General features: G+C 38.2%; 1 protein-coding gene across 2 annotated transcripts in view; it reads right to left on the bottom strand.

Annotated features, from left to right (window-relative positions):
- Nucleotides 1-19,786, bottom strand: part of myo10l3 (myosin X, like 3) — a 60,268-nt gene extending 40,482 nt beyond the window's left edge. For both annotated transcript variants that reach the window (XM_043248896.1, XM_043248897.1), the window contains exons 1-2: nucleotides 19,488-19,786; nucleotides 4,242-4,340 (exon numbers count right to left, since the gene is read on the bottom strand). In XM_043248896.1, coding sequence (XP_043104831.1) covers nucleotides 4,242-4,340; nucleotides 19,488-19,508 — 120 coding nt within the window. In that variant the 5' untranslated portion in view covers nucleotides 19,509-19,786. The remainder of the gene's footprint in view (nucleotides 1-4,241; nucleotides 4,341-19,487) is intronic.
- Between the last annotated feature and the right edge of the window lie 5,517 nt (nucleotides 19,787-25,303).

Here is a 25,303-nt window from a genome sequence, read left to right as displayed (position 1 = left end):
TTGAGAGACGCTCGCTCCCACCGCAAAGGCCAAACAAACAGCCTGGAGGTTGGAATAACACTCGGTACATACAAAAAAGCAGAGGCGGAAACATGACAATAACCAAACATTCACAGGAGAAGGTGAGCGGCAGGGCTGTCATTACCGGCGGGTGTGCTTGACTCAGGAATATGGGGCGTTTAAAATGAATTCAGTCAACAGCCCTAAATAAAGGGTCTCCTAAACAGTTAGTCCACCTAAGAAAACTAAAGACATATTAATCAAAATAAACAAAGGGAAGATTTACAAAAAAAAAATAAACAAAACATTTTTTAGAGAATTTTTTTTTGGACTCCAAAACACTGTTTTTAAATTTTATTAAAATGTTATTTCTTTACTATTTTTTTACATTTAATTAGTTTTTATATTCTAATATGTAAAGCACCATTTGAAGGTTTGGGGTTAATAACTTAACTAAAATAATTAACAAATCAAAACATTTTTATTTTAGTAAATAAAGATGCATTAAACTAAGCAAACGTCACAGCCATACAACACATTTATAATGTTACAGATGATTTCTATTTCAGTTATATGCTGTTTCCTTCTACTGATCAAAGAACCCGGAGGAAAAGAAGATGTATCAGGGTTACCACAATAATATTAAACAACACAAATCTGTTTAAACCGAATCCACATTTTTACTTCTCTTAAGTGATAGTGCTGAAAATTCAGTTTGGGAATAAAATAAATGTTAAAATACACTGAAATTATACTTATTATTAATTAATTAACCACTTAAAAATTACTGATTTTGCTGTTTTTTAATCAAATAAATGCAGACTTGGTGAGCAGAAGAGGCTGTTTTCAAAAACATGTTTTTGAACACGTCATCTCATTATCCTCTGCATCTGTGACATCTCATTGATGTTAGGCAATACATCGTATGAACACAACACGAGGGACATGGCATCTGACTGAGCAGCATGGCAGCTATAAAGTAAACAGTGAACAGGGAAAACGGCCTACAGCACAGGTCAACATTTAATCATAACAGAAGCTATAACACAAGAAATACCAATGCTCTCATTTGTTTCCGAGCTTGTTCTTAAGCGACAATAACAGACCACATGTTACAAAAATCACACAGCCGAATCGTCGTCATATTTGTGAGAATATTTCAGGTAGAGTGCACTTAACGTCTAAGATCATCTACTCGCCCCAGGTTATAGCAGCCTGCTGTGCTCAGCAAATTGACACATGGCAGGGAGTCAGCTTGTCATAATGCCATTAGCACATTACAGGCATTCAGACAGGACAATGGGTGTCGTTGTTGACAGTGTGCCAGGAAACGGGAACATCACCTCTGGTTGCTAAGCAATAGACCAGCCCTGGGAGTATTGGGAATCTTGATGATGAGGTCATCAATAAAACATGAGGGAAAAAAACAACCACTGCAAGTCGGCTTGAAAAATGATGCACTGTACTAGATAAATAAATGGAATTTCCTGGAGTTATTATTTGTGTTTCGCTATGCGTTCACTGGTAAGTCACTAAATTTCCAGTGGTTTAGCGGAACTGTTTCCATTGTCCGTACAGGTTTATCTCTCTTCCTCAGCAGCAAGACTTCCTCACCGATTATGCATTAGGAATTAGTGAATCTCCATTTCATTTTGCATGACTTGAATGAGAAATGACATATTCCTTCCTGCAAGTGTTGTACACTTCAAGCGTTCAATAAATGCTTTCATGGTCTTCCAAACACTAACTACACATCCAACATCGATGCACGTGCGTGAGCACCAACGTACTCCCCTAAACGTGCACGTGCATGTGAAGCCATCTGCTAAATCCATTGATCTGGAGTTATTAAGAACACAATCAATGTTTTCCTAATGTGGCCTTTTCACCGAGGGCAGAGCACCACTGTGACTGAGCACATAAAAAAAGTAAAAACAGAATGAATAAATATAATCTACAGATTATTTTAGAAGGAATGCGTTTGCATATTTATCAAATACTTTTTTGAGACATCACATCGAGGCAATATGGTTGGCTTTATATCTCAAGCAGTAAAACTCTAACTAAACAAAATGAATCAATTCTAATCTAACTCAGCCTGCCTTTTGTGTATATAATGAAAAGTTGGTAAGAGATTTAAGGTTTATTATTAAAAGAGTAACTGGCATATGTGTATCTCTGCTCTTCCGTGCAAAGAGCTGCATGAGGCTTTGTGTTTAAAAGACCACACCCTGCTGTATTATTGAGCATGGTCTATATGAATATGCATGATGTGGGTGGGGTCTGGAGGACAGAGACGGCCCAGTAAGTGAGCAGACACATGGAGCCCAGCTGAAATGGCTATACTCTTCACAGGAAGCAGTCTTCTCTCAACCCATCCGCTGTACCAGCGCTGAGTCACACCCTGCACAAAGCAATCCCAGAAAAACACAGGGTTTGCTTTACAAAACACTAACTACAGACTTAGTGAGAGCCGAGAGTCTATAATACACTGCTAACTGTGTTAAAACCGTTTTAAGTATAGAATTATTACAAAAACAGTGTTATTGTACAGTATTAATACATCAGTCATTATTCTGCTTTAGATAAAAACACAGACAAATACCAAACCAGCTAGATACAGTGACAGGATGATAGATACAGCGATAGATAGGGTTGATGGATCAAATGATGGAACAAACAACAGAACAATAGCGTAAGAACACAAAAACAAACAAACAACAGATAAAAGGATAGAACGATAGATACAACTATAGAATGAATGTTTGACTGGATGATAGATAAGACAATAGATGGACAGATAGACTCTATGGCTCTGGCCAGAGGAAGTTGTTCTTCTGGAGCCTAAGCTCAACCTTCACCCCAGACATGAGCAGTGTGTTGTCGGAGTGTCAGTCTCTCCACGCCTCACTGAACTCTACTCACACACACACACACACACACACACCTCCTGATCTCTGCTGACCCCTGCTTTACCATGGGTGCCACAGTAAGCTTGTTAAATAAAACATCTGATGGGGTCCCATGCACTTACACTTTACTATGCAGTTTTATGAGCCAGGTGCTGCACTGTGTGTCAGGAGCCCCGTAATAGTCTAACCTGCAGTTTGGGGTGTTAACACTTGGAAATGAGAGATATAATTTTTTTATGACCAGCTGTAGTTGGTGTGGTCTTCACGATAGGCTTCCAGTAGCAAGATGGGCCATATATTTTGTCAATATGTTACAAAGAACCTAATTTTATTTACAATTTGGCATATAGACAAGACTAAAGACAGCTTAAACACAGAGGAAGAAATAATGGAAGAGATTTGAAAGCAATATCTTATGCTCACAAAGCAGAAATTCAAAATAAAATGTGATATTGGGAAATATTACTAAAATGTAAAATAACTGCTTTTTTATGCATTTTGAAATTGTATTACTGTGATGGCCATTACTTCCAGGTTTCAATGTCACTTGATCCTTCAGAAATTATTTGAAAACGATTTTTATGCTGTGTACTATTTTTTTGGGAAATCGTGATACATTTTTTTCCTCATGATACTTTAATGAATAGTTTAAAAGAATGAGTAGTTCAAAAGAACAGCATTCACTTGAAATTTAAATCTTTTATAAATTATTATTATCTACATTTGCTATTGATCAATTTAATACATCCTTGATTAATAGAAATATTTATTTCTTTAAAAAAAAGACGGTCCGCTGACCTTTTAAGTGCATAAAGAGTCAAATGTATAGAGAGAGAACCAGACATAGATGGAGATTATATGAAGTCTGCAAAGAATCTTTAAACATATGAGCTAAACGGTATATCGCATTCATACATTCTGAAGCACCAGAACAAAGCATACAGGCTACATGTTGACACACATCTGATAAATATATTCTGACCTGCATTCTCATTGTGCTATGAGAGCAGGATTTCCTCCAGACACAAAGCTTTAACAGAGGGCCACACTGATTAAACACACTGGCTTAACTTGGCTCTCTTATGGACATTCCTGCTATTCATATCAAAGGTCCTTCTGTAGCAGATCATTCAAAGCATACTATACCTTCACCGTTATGTTTATCTCTCTCAGTCAGAAGGTCAGTCCAATTCATTGAGACAATAATGCCAAAAACCATGGCAAAAGAATGTTTAGTCATAAATAAAGATGGTATTTGGATATTAAAGAGGTAGTTCCCCCAAAAACGGTAAGTGAAAATATAATGGATGAAATATGCTGCCTTCTTACCTCTCCATAGTCTGTGGTGAGGATGAGGGTCCGGTCATCACAGCAGCTGACGGTGGAGGGCAGGAGCTGCTCCTTATCCCGCACCCAAACACGAGCTGCCTAAAAGATAGACAGACAGACTGTATGAGACACTGAACACAGCAAACCAATCAAGAGCAGCCATAAAAAGGCCAGATATGACCTAGGAAGACAGACATTTCCTTCCTATTGCGGCTGGCACAGAAATTAAATATGTATGTATATGGAGCAGGCAACATTACGTGCTTCTAAAAAGAGCTGAGGACAGAACAAGATGATACAGAGAGAATATCAGTGAGCAATTTCAATTGATCCAATAGCAATCAACAAACTCAGCCACAGCCCATTATGGTCTTGCCTTCATCATCATTAAAGCACCGCAGCCATTCCATCTCTTTACGCTTTCATTTTATGGACATACAGTGGTGCGTTTGACTGGAAAAAAGCTCCCTCCCAATGGGTTTAAACGCACATTGTGGGCACATGGGCAGCACAGAACACTATTCATGCCAACAGCACATGCTGCAAACCAAAGTAAAGCCCTTTGGCAGCAGCATACCCTGTACTTGTCTCTGTGTAAAAAGAGATGCTTGTTTCTCATGTCAGTGTTATGAAGGGGCCTTTGCTTGTGCACTCGTCACCACAAGAGTGGATGCCAGGACATTGCTAAGTAGTTTCTAGGGTGCTCTGGGTGATTGCTTACTGGCTCCAAGGTAATGAAATGAAATCAAGAGTCTGATCACAATCTAAAACATAATAGCAAACTCGACATTACTTTTATTGTGGACAACCAAGGGTTTGTTCGTATAGTTGCAGTCAATGGGGTCCAAAATAACACTGGAACAATAATGAAAATAAATAATGACTTTTTGGGAGATTCTATGCCTCTAAAGTTCAAATTCACTGATGTTGAAAACAGCTGCCATGAAAGGGTGGTCTAGCTATGCTTTTGTCTAATTGTGTGGCATGCTTTAAACAAAGCCACCAGCTTCCATGTTTTCAATCGGAAGGCCAAGAATGCAGAAATGGAGATCATGTAAAAACAGGAAGACACAAGTCTGGCTGCTAAGACCACTAGTCATTTCCTTCTGTTGTGGACCCAAACATCTTAAAAGCTGTTAGCACCAAGGACGGTAACGAAAACTATAAATATAAAGTTAAATATCACAACTATAGTAATACCAATGATGCAGAGGATTCATATTGTTGCAATTACTTTCAGAACTTTTTTTCAACTAATAACTGATAAAAAAACATTGATCACCAGTCAGCATACACCTGACTTTAAATAGCTTAAACCTTTAAAGCTACAAATGGTAGAATTGCTTATAATAAGCAGAATAACACAATTTTACTTAGAGTTATCTTTATATTCATCGCTCTTGGTGTGAATAAGCTTTTAGCGAGTATGTTGTGCCAGGTTCTGATGGCCCTCACGTTCACTCTGACAGGCATAAATCTCCACAGCGCGGCCATTCAGACGACCAATGGAGTGTTGAGAGAGTAGTTTGTCCAACAGCACATGAGAACCAAAGGATCAATGGGAGCGGCTTCCACCAGGAAACCCAAGCCCCAAGGTCAGAGCTCAGGGATATCAATCCTCATTAACTATTAATGATGACCTGACATGTGCAACAGCACTGGGTCCCGTAGGCAGCGTGTGCAGGCACACGCACAATATACATCCACTCTTTCCAAAACACATGGTATGAAGATGATCATAGACACACGATACACTGGAAAGGAGACGTGGATTATAATGAGGCCAGACACATTCAAGGCTTCAAGTGGAGGCATTTATTAAAGGGATAGTTCACCCGTAAAAGAAAATAATCATCATTTATGCACAATCATGATGTTTCAAAGCTATTTAAACCCATTTGATTTACTTTCTTTTGTTGAATGCAGGGGAAAGGGGAAATTTATAAGAAAGTTTATATTGCTACTTATCAAATAACTAAATTGATTTCAGTTTAATTACAACATGGAATATAGTGCACAAGTTTTTCTGACTTCACTTCCATTATTGTGGTGTTTTTTTGTCATTTTTGGAACTTGACAATACCTGGTTACCATTCAGTTCAATGGGCCTTTTCACAGACAGCGATAATGGACCTCCACAGTCTAGTTAGTAATGTATGTAACTATGTAATGTACAGTTATAGTATAAAGCAATATACTCTGACTTTAAATTAAAGAAAGGTATTTCTAATAAATACTAAGGAATTGACACAAGATTACAGATCTTTCTCTTTTCTGACCACCAATCAATCTCTCAATATTTCTTTCCTCTTTTGGAGACTCATAAAAACACCATCTCTTTTGTTTTTGGAAGACATGGGGACTCAAAAAATCTGTTTGTTGTAGTGTCCTGTTTACTGCTATAGAAGTTTACCTTTGAGTCATCTCTTTTCCGTATGTGCCACACAGCATCATGTCCTGTATCAACAGGATCTTTTTCAGGCTTTTAAAAAAAGCCTCAAAGTCTTGCTAAATGTAGTACTAATGCTTGGGGGCTATGGGACTGAGTTAAAAGGGCTTGAAGAAAAGAAAAGGTGGGGAGGTTAAAACGGTATGCTAATGCATTCCCATTGTTTGACAAGCAGAGGGAGAAAGCTAGCATTCAAATTCTCGGACATGTCCAATCATCACACATGCGTGAGACTAAATATGACTACCTCCATGAGTTAATGTGTGCCATAGGCGTTCACTGACAACAAAATACCTTTACTTACAGCAATGCAATTAAAGCAGCTAAAGGGCATCATTTTATTGAGCTTAAATCATGGATCAGATGAGAGAGATCAGTCAGGTCTCCGACTGGCACGAGAGGAAAATTACTTAAGCACAGGACTTGGAAAAGCTGTTTCACGTGACCTGACCAAACTGAATTACATCTGAAGCGGGGTCTATGGATTTAAGAAGATCAGATGCCATTGTTATGTAATTCTCATTTACAGTATTTGCACTTCATGGCACATGGTGTCATTGAATTACTTGTGTTTAATCTCATAGATTCAAGGAAGTAAACATAAGAGCCTTTGCAATAGTTGATTGACTGCATTAAAAGTGGTGGGATTATTCCATGTTTTTGTAATTAATTGATAAATAAAATATATATGTGAGACCATTAGTGCATGCCACCATCTAAAAACGTATATACAAAAATATGACAGTTGCAAATGAAAATAAATCATAAAATAAAAAATAATCCATCTGTACTTACCATACATAAATAGGTATTATGGGTTGGCCACTTTAATGATTACTACATAAAAATAATAGTTAAAACTGGCATGGGAAGAAGTAATGTATTAACGTCTTCATGATTCAGATAACTGTGGTTCAGACTGCTGAAATCTATCATTATGTGGTTAAGGAATAAGGATTAGATTTCATGGAATATTTAAGGATAATCTTAATGTTCCCCAAAGGAATGCTTAAATAATTAGCCTAGGGGTAGGCATTTTGAAAAAAATGAAAAAAATAAAACATAAACATGACCATGTGAACTTGTCCATATGGTCAAAAATAATACCTAGATGCAAAGCAATCAGACTGATGATTTTGCCTTGTGGATGATAAAACGGGTGAAAAATATTATATATCCCAAGCTGTATCTAGGGAGCAGATTATCATAGAAAGTCTTTGACTTGGGCTAGTAAACAACCACCAAACATCCACCTAGCAATTGGTCTTTCAAGTCTACAGAGAGAAATACAGCCAAATAACAGATGTTCTCTACTCAAGGACTCTCAATGTCAAGTAGGACCAAAGCATGTGACTTTTCCCCCATGACCCCATACAAAGGCAGAACAGACAGAGATAAATTACAGTTATAGCATATGGCCAAATAAAGCCATGGTGCTCAACAAACATAATTTTCCCAAAATGTTTTTTTAAGCATTACAATGTAATGTTTTTTTTAAACATGCTGAAACAGCAATGCCGGGTTCTTCTTTGAGGTCTTATATATCAAATTTATTTTGAGAGAGCTCGAAGGAGAAGAAGAACTCTGAAAGTCTTATAATATCCCCACTATAATGACAACGTTTAAGACCAGACATGTTTCCACTGGCACTGCTGCAAACCGCCGTATGATGTCATCAATTATGAGGGGAGCTTAACAGATTTTCCAGAAGCGAGTTCCACGATGCGTGCCTCTGAAAGGACAGCAGTGTAAACCTGCTTTGTGCACGAGGTGTATTGTATGGTCAACAGATGGTCACAGAAACACAAACCTCCTCCTCCTCCTTCCATTCTCTCCTCCACTTCCATCATTTCATCCCCTCCTTCCCCCACCTTTCCATCACCTCGGCCGCCTCAAAGCCGAATGGTCATGCTCGGGTCCCAGAGGGCAGCCGAGCGGAAATCCCTCAACAAAGGCCAGCTGGGCAACTCTGAAGCAGGGTTTTGTCAGTCAAACTGCAGCACACGTGCAAACAAAATAACTCCTTCATATTATATTGCATTAAAGTCAGAGACATGAATCAGCTCCTTTCAGCTCAAATGCCAGTGAATCGATTAGATAGCTGACTAACATTCTGCTCTGAAGTATACAGCATATAGTAATGATTTTTACGACCAATTCATCTGTGCATGGGTTTCTTTTTATTCTTTACTGTTTTGATCTTGTCATTTTTAATCAGAATTTTATAATCGAATCTTCCAGTGAACTACGGCAAGCTCGCATTTAGATCTGCCTTTATCCAATCAACAACCAATTGATAGAACCAAGCTGCCACCTTACATTTTTATAATCTCTCAGAGGTCTGAGAATATGGAAGAAATAATTACTACTTTAGTTACGGTATGACGAAGTTGATCAGGCTGATGAATTAAATTTAAAAGATCTTAACACATAACAGTATTTGTTAACTGCTAGCACAGAAAAGTAAAATAGTCCCTTGCCCTTTAAAACAGAAAACACAGTTTAAAACGCTCCATCACTCTGAACCCTCACAAAAGGCTACTATTACCTCTGTGTGTTTAACAGTGCCAAATTTGAAGGAGATTTGCTAATTAATGAGCCTCAATCATTAATGAGACTACACAGTGCAAGGTGGCGTGTCTTTTTCTCCTTGTGGCAGGAAGCCCAAGACCAAGAGTATCGAGTGATCCAATCAGCTCAACAAAAGAAAACTAATCAACGTCCACAAAATTAGAGGTTATTTGGCAATTAGTCCGAAGCTAATTAATTTTTTTCCACTCACACTATTACTTAGTCTGAGATGGCCGATTATGCATGAGAGACATCAAAAACAGAGGGCCAAAGAACGTACTAGAAACATTTTGTTTAAGAAAACTTGCTTGAAAAGAACTCCTGTGGGCTTCACAAATATCATAAAGAGTCTTTCAGAAAGCAGCTGGTCACGCTACATTTCAAAGAGATTTCTGCACTGTGTTTAGATCTCAAACAGTGACACTTATTCAGATTATCATAACAATGCTGACACCTCCGCTGACCTCTGGCTCTCCTTCAGTGCAGCTGTGCAGATGTGAAGAGCTCTTCACGTTACTGAGGGCCTCAGCTAAACTGAAGAGTAAACTGTCTGATGAAACTCAATACTGACAGACACTGCTATAGACATCTCAGCGAATGTTGGTTTAATCTGTAAATTGCATAACACTATGGTGTATTTATTGCAATTATTTTTAGACAGTAATAGAGCAACCACGCAAAGAATTTCTTTGAATTCATTCCAGCAAAATGTTTCTCCATTATTAGGACTTGCTCATTTGACCTTTGCTTATTTACTGTGCAACATGGCAGATGACAGAAAAGCTGTTCTTTTGTATTTAGAATCAGTCAGTAGTTACTGGAAAGTTTTAAGATAAGTTGCAGAAACATGTCCAAGATCAGGGATTTGATCTGAGGAATACAGAGTGACAGAAATGAAGAAGAATTGGCCAAAAAATGAGTGAGATTACGGGTTTATATCTGATTAGATGGACTGAAATTACTGCTGACCTTACAGGCTCAGATCTACATATGTCATTTGAACAGAGTTCACAGAGGGTTGGGTTAGGACAGTCAACAACTGCCTAGCAGGTTACTGAGGTCAACTAGTGCTTTATTAAAGGGGTCATGAACTGCCTATATTTAAATATTTAGTACTGTTCTCTGTGGTCCAATTACGTTATCAATATCTCTACATAAAAAACTTCATATTTTCAAAGTAATAGGCTATTTTCTGTCCCATTTTGATCTCCCTCCTCAGAACGCTCTGTTTGAATAGACATGGTGTGGTAAATGACCGTAAATGACTGCTATGATTGGCTAACAGTTGTATTGTGTAATTTGACAGCCTACATTCCTCACAGATGGACATATAAATGCGCACTACATAACAAATGGTCTATAATAACAAACAAAGCAAAAATTAGGTGAATAAACATTTTTACTGACGTAGTCTGCACTTAAAAATAAAGTACATCAAAAAAAGTTTAACATTTGATTTATGCCTAGATCTGCATTTGCCGCTCTTGTCATTTACATGAGCGAATCGGTGGGCGGGGCTACTCAGACAGTGATGTAGAAGCGGGCGCTGATGATCATTCTGTCAAAATAAGCTGTTTTTCAACTAACTAGAAAGTTAGCAGTTTTGATTTCTGAATGTTTTTATAGCACAATGGGCTCTTATATGTGGATAGATCAAGGGAATTTTGATGACTAGTTCTCAGTTCATAACCCCTTTAAGATTTTTTAGCTTCCAGATTGTAAATACGTAAAATTGGGAGAATTTAAAGCTATAAGTAGCTATCAAAGCACTTACTTCTGCAAAAGATTCCCTTTAAATGATGAAATATACAATTAGGTACACACCACCATTAAAAGGTTTGGAGCCAGGAAGATTTTTAAATGTTTTTAAAATAAGTCACTTATGGTCACCAAATGTTTTTCAGGAGCCACTATAACTCTAGTCTTCAATGTCACATGATCCTTCAGAAATCAATCTAAACTGAAGTGCTGCTCAATCAGTGACAATGCTCAATCATTGTTAAAAACTGTTTTCTTCAGGATTACTTAGTGAATAGAAACTGTAAAAGAGCACATTTATCTGAATTGTAATTCTATTATAACATAAACAAATATAATACACACTGTACATATATTTCTAAACATAAATAACATAAATGTCTCTACTGTTTTACTGGCTTCCTGAAGACTACCAATATTCATTCAGTTAATGTAAAGTAAAACTGTGTCTAACCACCAGCCCAATATTCTGGATTCCATTAAAACTCACTGACAAGAGCAAGTGAACCGCACAAAAGTCTAACAGAAGCCCAGTCTAGTACAAGAGGGGAAACTGTACCTTAGGATGCCTACTGTATGTCATATGCTACCACCAAGTGAAACCAAGACAGCTCTCCCTACCCCGAGTCAACCTCAACCTCCCCAGACCTGCATGACATCATGCAAGGCTTTAAGAGCTTAGCCTCACCTCAAATCAGGGTCCCGGCCGAAATGGACGTTTAGCATCCTGTGGAATAACATTCCTGATGGTGAGCTCAAACATTCTTAAACTCTGGGACGTATTTCAGGAATGATTTGCAGCAAGCGGCCTTACGTCATCCTCAGGCGATACATTTACAGCATTAAGAATTTAGAACATGTAAATTTACAGTTGAATTGACAGTAGAGGGTGAGTCGGAGAAGGAGAAGTGTTTTGTAAAGGATCAGATAAACAGCCTTGACGCTCCGTCACCAGGCTGACAGCAGTATGAATAAATGATGGAAGGGGCAGCTGATCAGAAATTAGCTAATGGAGAGATCGTGGCCCCAGGGGAGGGACACTTCCCAGACTTCCCCCCAGATCAGACAATAGACAGAACGGGTGCTATCAGCATTGAGAGATTGTGACACTTAATGGTATTAGTTGAGATGTTTAATTGATCTGCATAAAGCATAGCCTGGAGACGGTGATTAACAGTCATGACAGGTCGTATGGTTCTAAGTAAATGAAACTTGTGGAATACTCCTACACAGTGGACAGCCTTGTTTACCGTGCAGAAATATTAAATTGGATGGATATTTTTATTAAATTCAATTTCTTAAAACCAACTGAGCTACAAGCTATATATATGCCCAGATTTATTTTCCTCTTCAGACTGTAGCTGTAGCAGCAGGTTCACCAATGTAAGTTTGGTATGTTTTTATGAGACCAGTATTTAAAACTAAACACATTTGAGGCAGACAACATTACAACAAAAAAAAGAAAGAAAAAAGGGAATATGTAACAGTTGGTGAGGAAGGTACCACAACTCAGCAAGCAATATAGACTTTGGAAAAGACTGGTAATGTGACGTCAGTCAAATACAAACTATTGAATTAAAAAAACATGAACATTTAATTTCAAACCAGATTTAGACTGAGCAATGACCATTGTTTTTTCCTGTTAATACTACAAAAACCAAATACAATTTTTATGTGTATACTGTAGGGAACGCATACATTCTGCAAGAGCATAAACACAATGAGTTTACCTGATCACTGAGGTATTTCATGTCCCCAACAACCTCTTTTGTCCAAAGTGTTTATTAGCAACTGCCTTTTTAAGATGGTTGGTGCTTCCACTCCATGTCAGCTTTCTTGACTATATTCATTCAGTGATACCTACGTTGAAATAGTGTTAAATAGTAATTTAAAACCCTATAAGGTATACCCATATGGTATATGTATATTTACAATGTGATTTATAATTTGGGCTAATTTAAGAGGTGAACATTGGATGTTGGAAGTTTATGTCTACTGTAAACCTTAGCCAAGCCAAACACTAAAACAAAGTGTATTTAAATTCAAATTAAAAATAAAAAAAGTGGTATTTTATGAACAGCTGTAGCTTTAGGTATAGAATCACTACACAAACATGGAGCACATGGACTCATCATATAAAAAAAGAAAGGGAAGGGGAAGAGTTCTTACAGGTGTGGCAGATCTTCTCAGTTGTTGCATTCAACAAAGACAAAACAGATGTTCAGATATAATTGGCCATTTTAAGAGATCGGTCCTCATCTGACAAAGCACATAAAGGGAAGCTTCTCCAGTACCTAAACATCTCCATGAGGAAATGATAGAGACATATAGTTCTGTCCACAGTGATTAGCATCTTAAAAGCCTTTGATGGGCCTGATGCCACTTTACTGCATATGACTTTGTCTCAACAAAATGTACAGAAGCTGTTTTTGAGGTTTTAAATAAGTCAGATTACTACAATTGTTCCATCTAATGTGGAGAGCCAAAAACCCCCCAAAAAACAATAAATGTTGGCTAAAATACAAAGACTTCAATTCAGCATTAAACAGTCTCATAAACTGTTTGACTGTACAATTTATTTTTGCCACCTGAAACGCTTAGTTAGCGGGGTTCTGGGAAAAAAAACCCTAAAACTATTCCAGCATCCGTCATACATGGGCAAATAACAGCGATAGTGCCACACAGGTTGTGCTACCCACTGAGAACATAATGAGAAGTGTATTTCTCTGATGGAGGAGTTGGTTGGGTCTCCAAAGCCTCCAGCTAAATCTGCTTTGCCACATCCAGTGATGCGCACAGCTAGCTTGCAGATCATCTAATGATGACTATTTTAACACCATTTACAGACACATTTAAAGTCACATAAAAATTAATTAATTACAGTTGTTATTTCAACATAGGTTTCACAACACTGCAGAGGGACTCAATTTTATTCTTAAATATGGTTGCAGTTTAATAGGATGGCAGGATGCTTGAACTCGTTTTTTTAACCTATGACTGTGTTCCACAACATGTCACAGATGTCTCTCCGTGATGTCTTAATCACAGGGCAAAACTCGTGCTAAAATAGGAAACTCGCCATCTGGGCTGGATAAACAATTACATGTTGAGTTTTTTTTTACTCAAGATTCTCTTGGTCTCTAAGTAAGCAAGGATTATGATTACTTTTTTCTATTAAATGGACATACACCTACAAAATAAAAATTCAGATTTTTGTTCATTTTCCAAATAAAAATGTAAAGATTTCTTTTCTTAAAAACATTTACACTTCTTTAAAACACTGTGTAAGTAATCCACATGAATCAAGTAACCCAAGTTTAACACAACCCCTTTATATAATGAACATTCATTTTAGGCTATATAATTTCCATATATAACCTAATCAATGCACATGCATAGATCACATCAAACACGATCAACAGAGGCTCAAAAGGGCTTGCTTGATGCATTAGAGCCAATGAAGTTTGTTTTTGCATAACATATGCATTTCAAAAATACCACAAAAAACAAATATGCCCTATATATACCAGCAACATTAACTCTTCATATCTAGCTTAAACATATCAGGTCAAGTCACAGGTGGTGTGCCAGCATTAACATAGAGTAATATTCCAACTATTATGAAACAAATCATTGTGAAGTCATAGGTTTGACATTAAACAAGCTTAAATTGAAGGATGATATTACATGTCAGCTGTTGCAGCTGCTTAATCTTCTTAGAGATAAACCCCTAAAACATTTAACAAAAAAAAATTCAAGAAAAGATGAGTACAACATTTAAGCAATCATTTTGCAATAAAAATCAATAAATATGTAAAAAAAAAAAGTCCTGCCCAATTACCCGTACCCGGCATCTCTTCTGTTTTTTGGTAACCTGTGTTTATAGACCTCAGTGAAAATGAGGCCTTTCATGGCCCCCTCTGAATCTTTCTGGGGTCTAGTCAGGGGGCCGTCTCTTGTGAACAGATTACAGCACAGCAACTGATTGTGTTAATCAGAGCCTTTAAAGCCTGTCTGCTACACCCGTCTGCTCTCAGTGCCCCGAGCTACAGCCGCTGACAGGGGCACATAAATAATGCTGCACCGTCACCAGAAGGACAGGAAGGATGGGATGGTACAGTTATTATGAAAAGGTGGGTCTACCTGACTAATTTATTAGCCCCGAGTGGGTGATATACGCGCAGATGCTGTATTATACCAAAACATTCAAACACTCGTGAATCTTTTTCACTATTTTTTTTAAGTCACTGAGCTTCCTCTACAAGGGTTTTAACAGATCATTTGTCTTTTCATACACTCTCACAGCTCTAAAAAGCAAAGGTGTTCTCATAGGCTCAGTAAAGGTGAAGAAAATCTGTTAAATGTAGCTCACTATCAAAGACCCCATTCTTTAGAAAAACATTAAAGCATGACTAGTTCAAAAAACAAACACGTAATATAAATGGCAGTCTACAATTAGATGACTAAAATGAAATTAACCCTATAATATCACATTTTGGAATTAGAATAATGACTATTTTCATATGAAGCTATTTACAGAGCTGGTGACTACAGAAAAGATGGAAAACACAATCCTCCAAGAAATCACTCAAGCAGACAACAACAGCCCTCAAGGCATGAATGGTATATTGGCACAAACTGGCAACTACTTCCACATAATTTGCCCGTTAGGCAAAACAAAAGCCTTTTCAATAAGCTGAATTTGGTGTGGATGGCGAGGATCCACGGCCGCTGTACCTCAGCAGGGGGCAGGAGCACCGGCAGATGGAGATACAACTGCAGAGGTACAGTATTAAGAAATGAAGGGGGAAGGGGTGCAGTGCACACACGGGTCTCAAAGGAGATGACAGAAGAAGAGCTATTTACACGCACCCGCCCTTTAAAACGCACTGCAAAGTGTGTCTAAAAAGAATCAGTCCCGTACATTGCCATGGCTTTAAATGTGTAGCTAAAATAGCATCAATATTTGCTCAAAAATGTTTTTAGAAATGAATTACCTTTTAAAAAGTCATGCTTAAGACTTCTTGAGCCATGGACATTGTGGTTTACTGAACAACGTTTCCAAAAGGACTCCAAAACCGCCACGCTGTGATGAGGTGGTTTTTTAAAAAAAAAATTTTGGAGATAAAAAAAAACAAAAATAGACAGCTAAGGTACTTAAACTCATAACGAACAAAGAATGAATCAGCAGATTGGCCACACAAGACCAATTAAGCCCACAAACTGAACAAAGAGTTGGATTGGGGTGAATCCATCTGGGTTTGTGTCCAGATGCACACTACAACCTAATAACCATGTAAAAACTGGTCACAAAGAATAAATCCTGTCAATATCCACACACACAAACTGTGTAACAGACAAGCTTTAATAAATAACTCCGTTCTGAGAATGAGCGAGCCTTGCTGAAGTCCAGGCCACAGTGAAAGGGATTAATATGACCTTGTGGGATTGCTGCTGTACTCATGTAGCCCCGCTCATGCTCAAGACTGGATCAACTAGCAATCCGGTTTGAACTGATATAACTCCTGCACGTGTGAGGGGGCAATCCATAATTCTTCAAACTGACCTGCAGCATGACGAAGATACTTACTGAGCACGTACCGTCAATCCTGTGACTGATTAGTCATAACAAGAGATTACAATAATGCAACTGAGTGCCTGGAACCTTAGAACAGCCTTATTATTAACAATAAACATGCAAACACCCCAAAAACACTATATACTTAATATATGGATTCTCCTTAAGAAGAGATCTAAACCATGAAAGGTCTGATAAACAAAATAGGTGTGGCAGGGAACAGGAACACAAGAAGAGATTTTATTGTTTTGTTCTTCCTGTCTAGTGCACCCAACAGAGCAAAGAGGAAAAGCTACGATTTCAGTTGCCATCAACATCTCAGCACCACGAGAGGTTGCCTGAGGAAGTCAAAGCCACAGCGAGAAGAATAGTGTGAAACTCAAACCAGAGGAACTTTAAATCTAAGAGCTATGGGGCGACTAGGAGGCATGGCTAGGAATCTCGGGTCAGGGTTAAAGAGACTGAGATCCTCAGGACAGGAATGTATCTGGTAAAGGAATCCGGTGTTGTATCCGAGACACTCTTTCGAGAGACACTTTAAAGCAGGAATTCCTTTTTTAAAGCAGGTCAGCTGTTGTTGCAGGCGACATGATCACTACATCGATCCTTTTTTAGGTTGTTCCTCTGAAGTGGACTTTGTGGGTATTTTTAAGCTGACACTGATCCGGAAATGTATTTGTGGTTCTGTTGAATGAATGGATGCATGTGCTGTATGGGGAATGAACTACATTCCTCAGATCAGTATGCGAATGAAAAATATAATCATTCCTGCATGCTATAGATGGGCATGAGTGCAAAAAAAGTAGTCAGAGAACACAAGGATATTTTATAGTTTCTTTTTCACAATTAGTTCAAGTTCAAGGCGCTATACTAATGATTTGAAATACTATATAGGTCAAACTTAGCAGAATTCAAACTTCCGAAATATGGGCGACTGAAAATATCCAGCTGAAACGGTTTCTAATGAAATAATTTCCGAAGGCTGAAATCACTGACTGAAGCATTCAGCACTTCTCCAATTAAACATTTTGAAAGTGCCAGTGTATATTTCATGTGCATATTACGTATGCGCTACAACAGGTAATTCTGGCAATTCAATGCACTTCAGCATGGCCAAAAATCATGCAAGAGTAACTGAAATAGCTGAAATTGTTCAGCTGAACTATCCATAACACTCTAAACCTAAAAGCTACACATTTTGAAATGTTTGTTTCTGAACACCGCATATATACTGTTCTAGGGGAACACAGGGTTAACTCTCGCTTTAAAGCCCTGATGAGACTATCACAGGTGGGAGTGCTGAGCTGAACGGGAAGCCAATGCTTCATAAATCTCTCCATGGGTGGACAAACCCACTAGTCTGTCTGGGAACAACCAAAGTTAGTCATAAGGATCAGTAGGCATGGACAGGTAAGCTCCAGCGGGATGATCTAAATGACACACTCTGAGTATTCAATAGTCTAGTGACTCAGCAGCTGGCAGAGGAGAGGAAGGATGAGGGCTTGTCTGAAGGAGGACACCGCTTGGAGGGGAAGCCAGGGATTTGGCAATATTCAGATGGGAAGGAAGGCAATGCTTTGACATATCAGTGAAACGTAACAGCGGGAATGTTAGCTTAACCCTGAATTACAAGCAAAGTGAAGAATCCTAAGGACAAAGTCCAGAAAAATACATTGCGGTTATCAGACACATTGTTTAATAATTCCAAACCATACTTTTAACTCGTGCCTCAGTAATTCTGATGTAGATCTGAATTGAAATGCTTTCAATGTTTCAGATTAATTAAAGCCACAGTGGCCGCTGCACAGGCCAATGAATGGGAACTTCCTCCTGACAGCAGACCATGTCTATAAATAATCACGGAATGTTTGCGTTGCTACTTCTAAGCCTCATCATTCCGGCTGGATCCATGCATGTGGATCCAAGCTCTTAATCTTAGATGTGTCTCAGATCCTTTCTGTCCTCTATCCCAGACAGATGTTTAATTACTCTTCCCATTTAGGCCTGCTGTTGTCCTCTAATGCTCTGAAAGCCCAACTTTGTGACTTCATATCTCACAGTATAACATACAGAGCAACTGTGTATGATAAAGTATAAAGGTTGTGTGGGAAACAGTTGCTTATGTACAGCTGAGGTACAAAAATTATTCTTTAATTAGACTCTTTAAAACCTTTAGACCACCAAAGTTAAGAGAGAATAACACATGCAGTGCAAAAAAAGTAACTGGTTAACTATAAATGTATTTATTTTGTCTATCTACTCTCTAGTGGTCTAAAATATCGGAAGGGGGTTTATATGGATAAATGCTATATAAGTATGCCAGTGTGATGTGTGTGAGGTCTGAGCTTTCATTGCCAGCAAGTCTGTTCTCATGCTGACACAGACAGAGGGAGGCTTGAAACACATCCTGGGGGTCTTCACTGGGGCATTTATGATCATTTTACTCTGGATGAAGATGGTATTTTGTTCACCGCTTTTCGGCAAGCGCTGGTGATCTTCAAAGGCAGTGATCTGGTGTTAAATAACCTTTGAACTGGTAATGAATGTGATAGTGACTCCACAATTCTTTTCTCACCTGAAGTGAGAGAGGGTAGTAACAGATTTAACACCTAATAATGAAACACAACAAGTACTGTTTACACTTTGTAGACCATGTTTTTATAGTTACCTGATTCAGAAAAAAGAAAGAGAACTTACTATATATATATATATATATATATATATATATATATATATATATATATATATATATATATATATATATATATATATATATATATATATATATATACGTACGCTCAGCTCAGCAACATCCTTTTAAGGCAGCACCATCACAAAGGAAACAGGCATATATGGTTCCAGTGAAGTGTTCAAGTTTTTTTCCCCCTACCTCAACAAAGAAGGTATCCATCTGTATTAGGGTCCTGTCCGTTTGGTCCTCAGGGTACCACTGACTCCGGGCACTGTAGAGATGCTCTTCATTCACGCGTTTAACACACAGCTGAAGTTCCCATCGCACCGTCCAGACCGTAATTCCTCTCAATAAGATTAAAGTTCTCTTCAGACACTCTTGACAAACTGACTGGGAAACCGCTAGGCGGGTTGGGTGTCTCTTGTGTGTGTTGTGTTGGGTTGGGTTGGGTGAAGCTCGTGTTTATCCCAGCGGCGGTCCTGCTCGTCTCGCGCGGCGTGCGCTTCTGTATCTTTGTGTAGAGAAAACACAGAGGCCACCGGTATGACTGCTGGGGGCGGGGCTTGGCAGCGACACCCCGCCCGTAGACACACCCGTGTGAGAGAGCTAGAGCTGCGTACAGCAGCATGAGACGCCGAGCTGGAGAGCCTGGCCCCGAGCTCTTTTCAGTCAGTACTTTAATGCTTTTTACTGTAAACGCAAAAATGCGAAAAATATTAGTTTGTTTTATTTTTATTTATAAATAGCTATGCATATAAAATAGCATATCAAGATTATAGGCTATTAAGGTTGCAAATTAAATAAATGCCATTAATGCATGTGTGTGTGTTGTTGTTGTTATTATTGCTGTCTTCATATAATCACCTCATTGTAAAGCCTGGAGATAAAACACACACACACACACACACACACACACACACACACACACACACACACACACACACACACATATATATTTGTGTTTTAAATTTTAAGGCAGAATAGACATTTTGCTGTTTATCTTTAGAAATTGCCCAAACTTATTTAGACATATTATAATTATAGTTATAGTGTGCTATTATGGTTAAAATTCAACTTTGTTTAAAGGAGCCCATTACTCATGACAGAACGAATTGTGGGTTTTCTGAGCATTCCAATAGAGAGAAAAAAATATACATATCCAGGGAATTCTATTTTGGGAAAAATCTGGAATGGCTTTGACCCACTTAGTGTCTGGATTACCACTGTCCTTTTAGGAAAGTCACCCAAATGTAAACTTTCTACAAATGTAAAGTTCCTACATATATCGGCCATCATTTTTGAATATCTCAATATAATTATTAACAACTTTGTCTATAAAATATGCATACAGGTATTTACGTGTAGGAATATAATAACATCAATTCAATGTTCTTTTAGTATCAATAATGAGAGTCCCTATCTCAGCTTGTCTGACCTTTACAATGAGGTTAATTATATTCAAGTGAGCTCCTATGAATCTCTATTAGGAGCTCCTCTCAAGTCACAGACTGAGGGAGGTCTGTCTGTATGAATGTGTTACAGCTGCTCTTGCTGTAGGCACTGTGCTAGGTGACCTCTCTCATTTAGGTTAGCTTTCTATCAGCCAGAGCTGCAAGGACAGAGAAAGGCCAGAGCAATATTAAACTAGGTTTAAACAATGATAAACCGAACAAATGCTATACGCACAATAACGTTGCACATAAATAGTTCTTCATCTGTCTTTTGCTCTTGGAAGTTTGGGACATTGACATGAATGTTTTAAAACGCTGTCTGAGCTCAAAAGGACTTTGAGGGCCTAAATGTTACTGCAGCTCTCCTTGAAAATGTATGTCCTATAAACTTTTTAAGATTTAAAATTAGATTTGGTTAGATACAATCAATGGAAATAGAGTCTAGCTGATCTTCAGGGGATAAAATAATGTCCTCTCCTAAACTCCATTCGGTCTGATCCATAGCTTTATATTCATAGCACTCTGTCATAAAAGCACTCCAACTAGGGGGAACATTAATCTCTGGTTGAGTGGTCTGAGAGAGACGTAGTTTAAGTGGCATTGCTCAGATTCAATTGTGAGTTTTAAAGTGAATACAATTTATATAGCAGGCTTAATAAGATTTTTTATTAAACAACTGTGACAGCCGTCATTATTATATACTTATAAAACAGAAGATTGAAAATAAACTTAACAACAGATGTTTCTTGTTCCAAAACCTGCCAGACAGGAGGTGGTTATTAATAAAGAATATTTAGCTCTGTCTGTGATGACAGACTTGCCTGCATAAGCAAATACAGATGCTTTACAATCAAAAGAGCTGCATACTGGAGTTGAATATCAAAATGGGTGCCTGTTTAACTAAATTGTGTATTTTAGGTTATTAAAGAAATAATGGATCTACTGCAGTGAATGGGTGCCGTCATAATGAGAGTCCAAACTGCTTTTTGAAATACTGCAATAGTTCACAAGTAATCAACATAACAGTCAACATAACATAACATACACTCTCAGAAATAAAGGTACAAAAGCTGTCACTGGGGCAGAATCTTTTTAAAAGGTACATGTTTGTACCTAAAACAGTCCATTAATTAACATCTTGTGAATTGAAAATTTGAATGATTGAATGCTCAATGAGACCAGGGTGCTCAATAGGCGATGGAGTGACTATGGAATGTTTTTTTTCTTTTTTTCTTTTAGCTTTATGTATTTTGTTGCACAACTCAGGGGCTTTAGTTGATACCATCTAATTTAAAGTTAAAAATGCCTTAATGATGGTTTATAAACTCTGTAATTTTTGCGGCTCCGGGGGGATGGCTCACACAAAGTGGCTTGTTAACTGATAAACTGGAGCTTTAAAGAAAATGCCTCTGTGTGTGTATTACTCTGATTCTGAGCTGAGCTCTGTGTGGGCTCTCATTCTGACGGCACCCGTTTACTGCAGGGATATATTGGTGAACAAGTGAAATTTCTTCAAATCTGATGAAGAAACACACTCATTTATAACTTGGAAACTTTAAGGCTGAATAAAATTTTGGTGAATTACTCCTTTAAGAAGAGCTCAGCCGCTGTGGTGTAAACTACAGAGGACACGATCTGTTTTCAGTCTTGACCTGTTTTTCACTGCATTCTCTTGCATTTCTGAGCCAGGTTTAACCTAACAGGTTCTTATGCTTTAATTCCAGTCAAACTGATTAGTTTAGTACGCAGTGAAGCTCATTACCTAGATTTATATCCAGCTCTGTTCAGACAATCAGACTTTATTCTATGCAGATTTCAGATCTCCCTAACATCAATGCAAACACTGCTATAAACGGCCTTCGACTTTGTGTTTGCTTTTGACCGAGGCATGTGGCTGGTATGAGAACGGCATCAGGTGCCGATGACGGACCCCAGCAGAAGGAGATCTGTTAAATGACAATTTCACGCTAAGCTGCCGATCAGCGTGATTCTTCTGTATTGCTTTATGCTAACGTACCCCCGGAAATCATTTATAAGTGCTGTTTCTTTACGCAGCAATTCATATAACAAATGAAAAGAAAATCCGAGTGATCAGTTTCAACTCAAGTGGGTTATCATGACGCTATCCGTTTTCAAGGATGCTGTACATTGTCTGATTGGATGGGCTGGCGTTGTGTTAAAGTGGTGCACCAACCCCCATCCATTTCAGAACACACTAAAGAAGGGAGATTTGTAATTAGTCTGACACCGTTTCATAATCTAACTTGGTTCAGCTGCGTGGCGTGCTTGCTGATTTGCATTATAGAAATTTTAGGTCACCAAATAGATAAATTCTTGAGCAATACCTGAGGTCAGACAAAGAGCTCAGACAAAGGCAGGCAGTGGGGTGGCTGCCACTGGCTAATCAGAGCGGCCCATGAGGAAATGGGGGAGGGGAAAAGACTGAAACAACCTGGCAGTGTTTCTGTAGCCCCCATAGCCCTCTGGAGAATATCTTTATTAACCAGCACCAACTCAGTGTGATAGATGTAGTCATTTCATTTTATATTCAGCTTACTGAAAAGCGTGTGTCTATACAGTGTGTGATTTTAACATGCATTTGTACCATTTGTGTTTTGCTTTTGTCAAAATTATACTTTGGTATCATAGATGGATGGATGGACGGACGGACGGACGGACGGACAAACAGACAGACAGACAGACAGACAGACAGACAGACAGATAGATAGATAGATTATTTAATAATTGCATATTCATAAAAATGTTTTGTCTAAAACACTGAACCTCTGCTGTAACACAATACCAATATAAAAACCTGCTATTTAATTATTATAATGTTTTTATGTTGCTTTAATAATATCATGCTTTATTTTTTTTTTCATAGTCGGTCCACTGGCTTTAACTCTGACATTAAAATCTACATATTTTAGTAAGATTATCAAATTTCAGGGTCTCGGCATTAAAACATTTGAAAACTCCTGCTTGCTTATAACCACAAAGCAAGCAAGGACTGCAAATGAGATGCCCTCAAAAACTAAAAAAACAACAACAACAAAAAAGAGAGCACTCCTGACACTCCTGATCTAACATACCATCTCTGTGAGAAGAACAGAACAAAGCTACTACCAGTTGAGCAGTGAGCAGATCCACTACAGAGTCTGAATAGCCCCTCTGTGTATCAGCAGACAACAGTGTGTCTTCTTTTTCTCTGACACGAACGCACACAGTATTCAAAATCAACATAATTAGTGTTTCAAACATTTAAAACATTACATTAATTAACATAAAGATGAAACTTATAGATCACAGATATCTTGTAAGGCCTTTGCCACTTTCACGGGTCACACTTTGGATTTTACCTCAGCTGTTTTGCTCCGACATACCATACAAACACCAGTTCTGGAGTCAATTCTGCCTGAGAGCTTGTTTGGCACACAGCTTGTCTGTCTGAGAGTTTGTTTCAGTCCCCTGACCCTGAGTCAGTTTGCTTTGTAGACACAGCATCTGCAAACACAGAAATGTATTATGCTCTGTATTTTGACAGTGATTTCTTGTGGATTAATGGCAGACTTTGTAACAGTCTGACCCTCAATCAGGCCCGAGGCAAGGTTAATTAACCCTTGGCTGAAAGCATCAGATCTCAGTTAATGGGGCAAAAAAGGGGGATATATGATGGAGAGCATAGATAAAGAGTCTTTCTAATGACTCTCAGTTGTAGTGCAAAGCACTGTATTATCACATGATCAGACTTGTGGTGATTATATATGAAGATAATGGCACTAATTCCTTAATGCAGCAGCTGATCAACAGCACATGTATTGAGCTAATGCCACAACCAATAAAACATCAGATAAGTGCCTACTGTCGCCTCGATTGTCAAATCATATTAGAGACACACAGCCTCTCTCTCGATCAATACTGTTGTGACTGTTTAGGCAGATTTTTTTTAAAACCATCTATTCTATTATTCTGACTAGTGGGTTTACTACTGACATTAATGACACACTTAAAAAAATCCTAAGTTCTCCTTTCGGTTTTGGTCAAATAAAAAACGTAAACTATCATTTAAGCAATTAAAAGTGCAACCTTGGCAGCTCCTGTGTGTCTCTCCAGTCCAGTAGGTGGCGGAAATGTGCTGTCCTTCTTCTGGTGTTTCAGTGGCATTTCACAAATCGGTGTAAGAACTCGCTTCTTCAAATTTTATGCCCTTACCTCTATCTTTTGAAAGCAAATTTTAGCCACCTACCTTTGACAAAATATTAAATAAAATGCAACATTTCTGTGCAACGCAAGAAAAAAGTCACAATGCAGGAACAGTAATCTAGATGATCTCACTCATGCTTTCGGCTCTAAGTCATCATCTATTTACTGGGCAATACGCTAATGCTTAGTGAAAGAAGTAATTTAATTGAGCCCTCTAGATTGATGGATGAGTGACAAGAGTGCAGATCTTCATTGTCACAGCATGCTACAAGAACATTGCATTTCGTGCACAAAATGCTCCTCTCAGTTAATATTTGCGCTGATTGAAAACATAGCGATCCATCATGCACAATGCTTATT

Source organism: Puntigrus tetrazona, chromosome 9, assembly GCF_018831695.1.
Source record: "Puntigrus tetrazona isolate hp1 chromosome 9, ASM1883169v1, whole genome shotgun sequence".
Lineage (NCBI taxonomy): Eukaryota > Metazoa > Chordata > Actinopteri > Cypriniformes > Cyprinidae > Puntigrus > Puntigrus tetrazona.
Note: the sequence above shows the minus strand (reverse complement) of the source record. Positions and strands in the feature narration are given on the sequence as shown.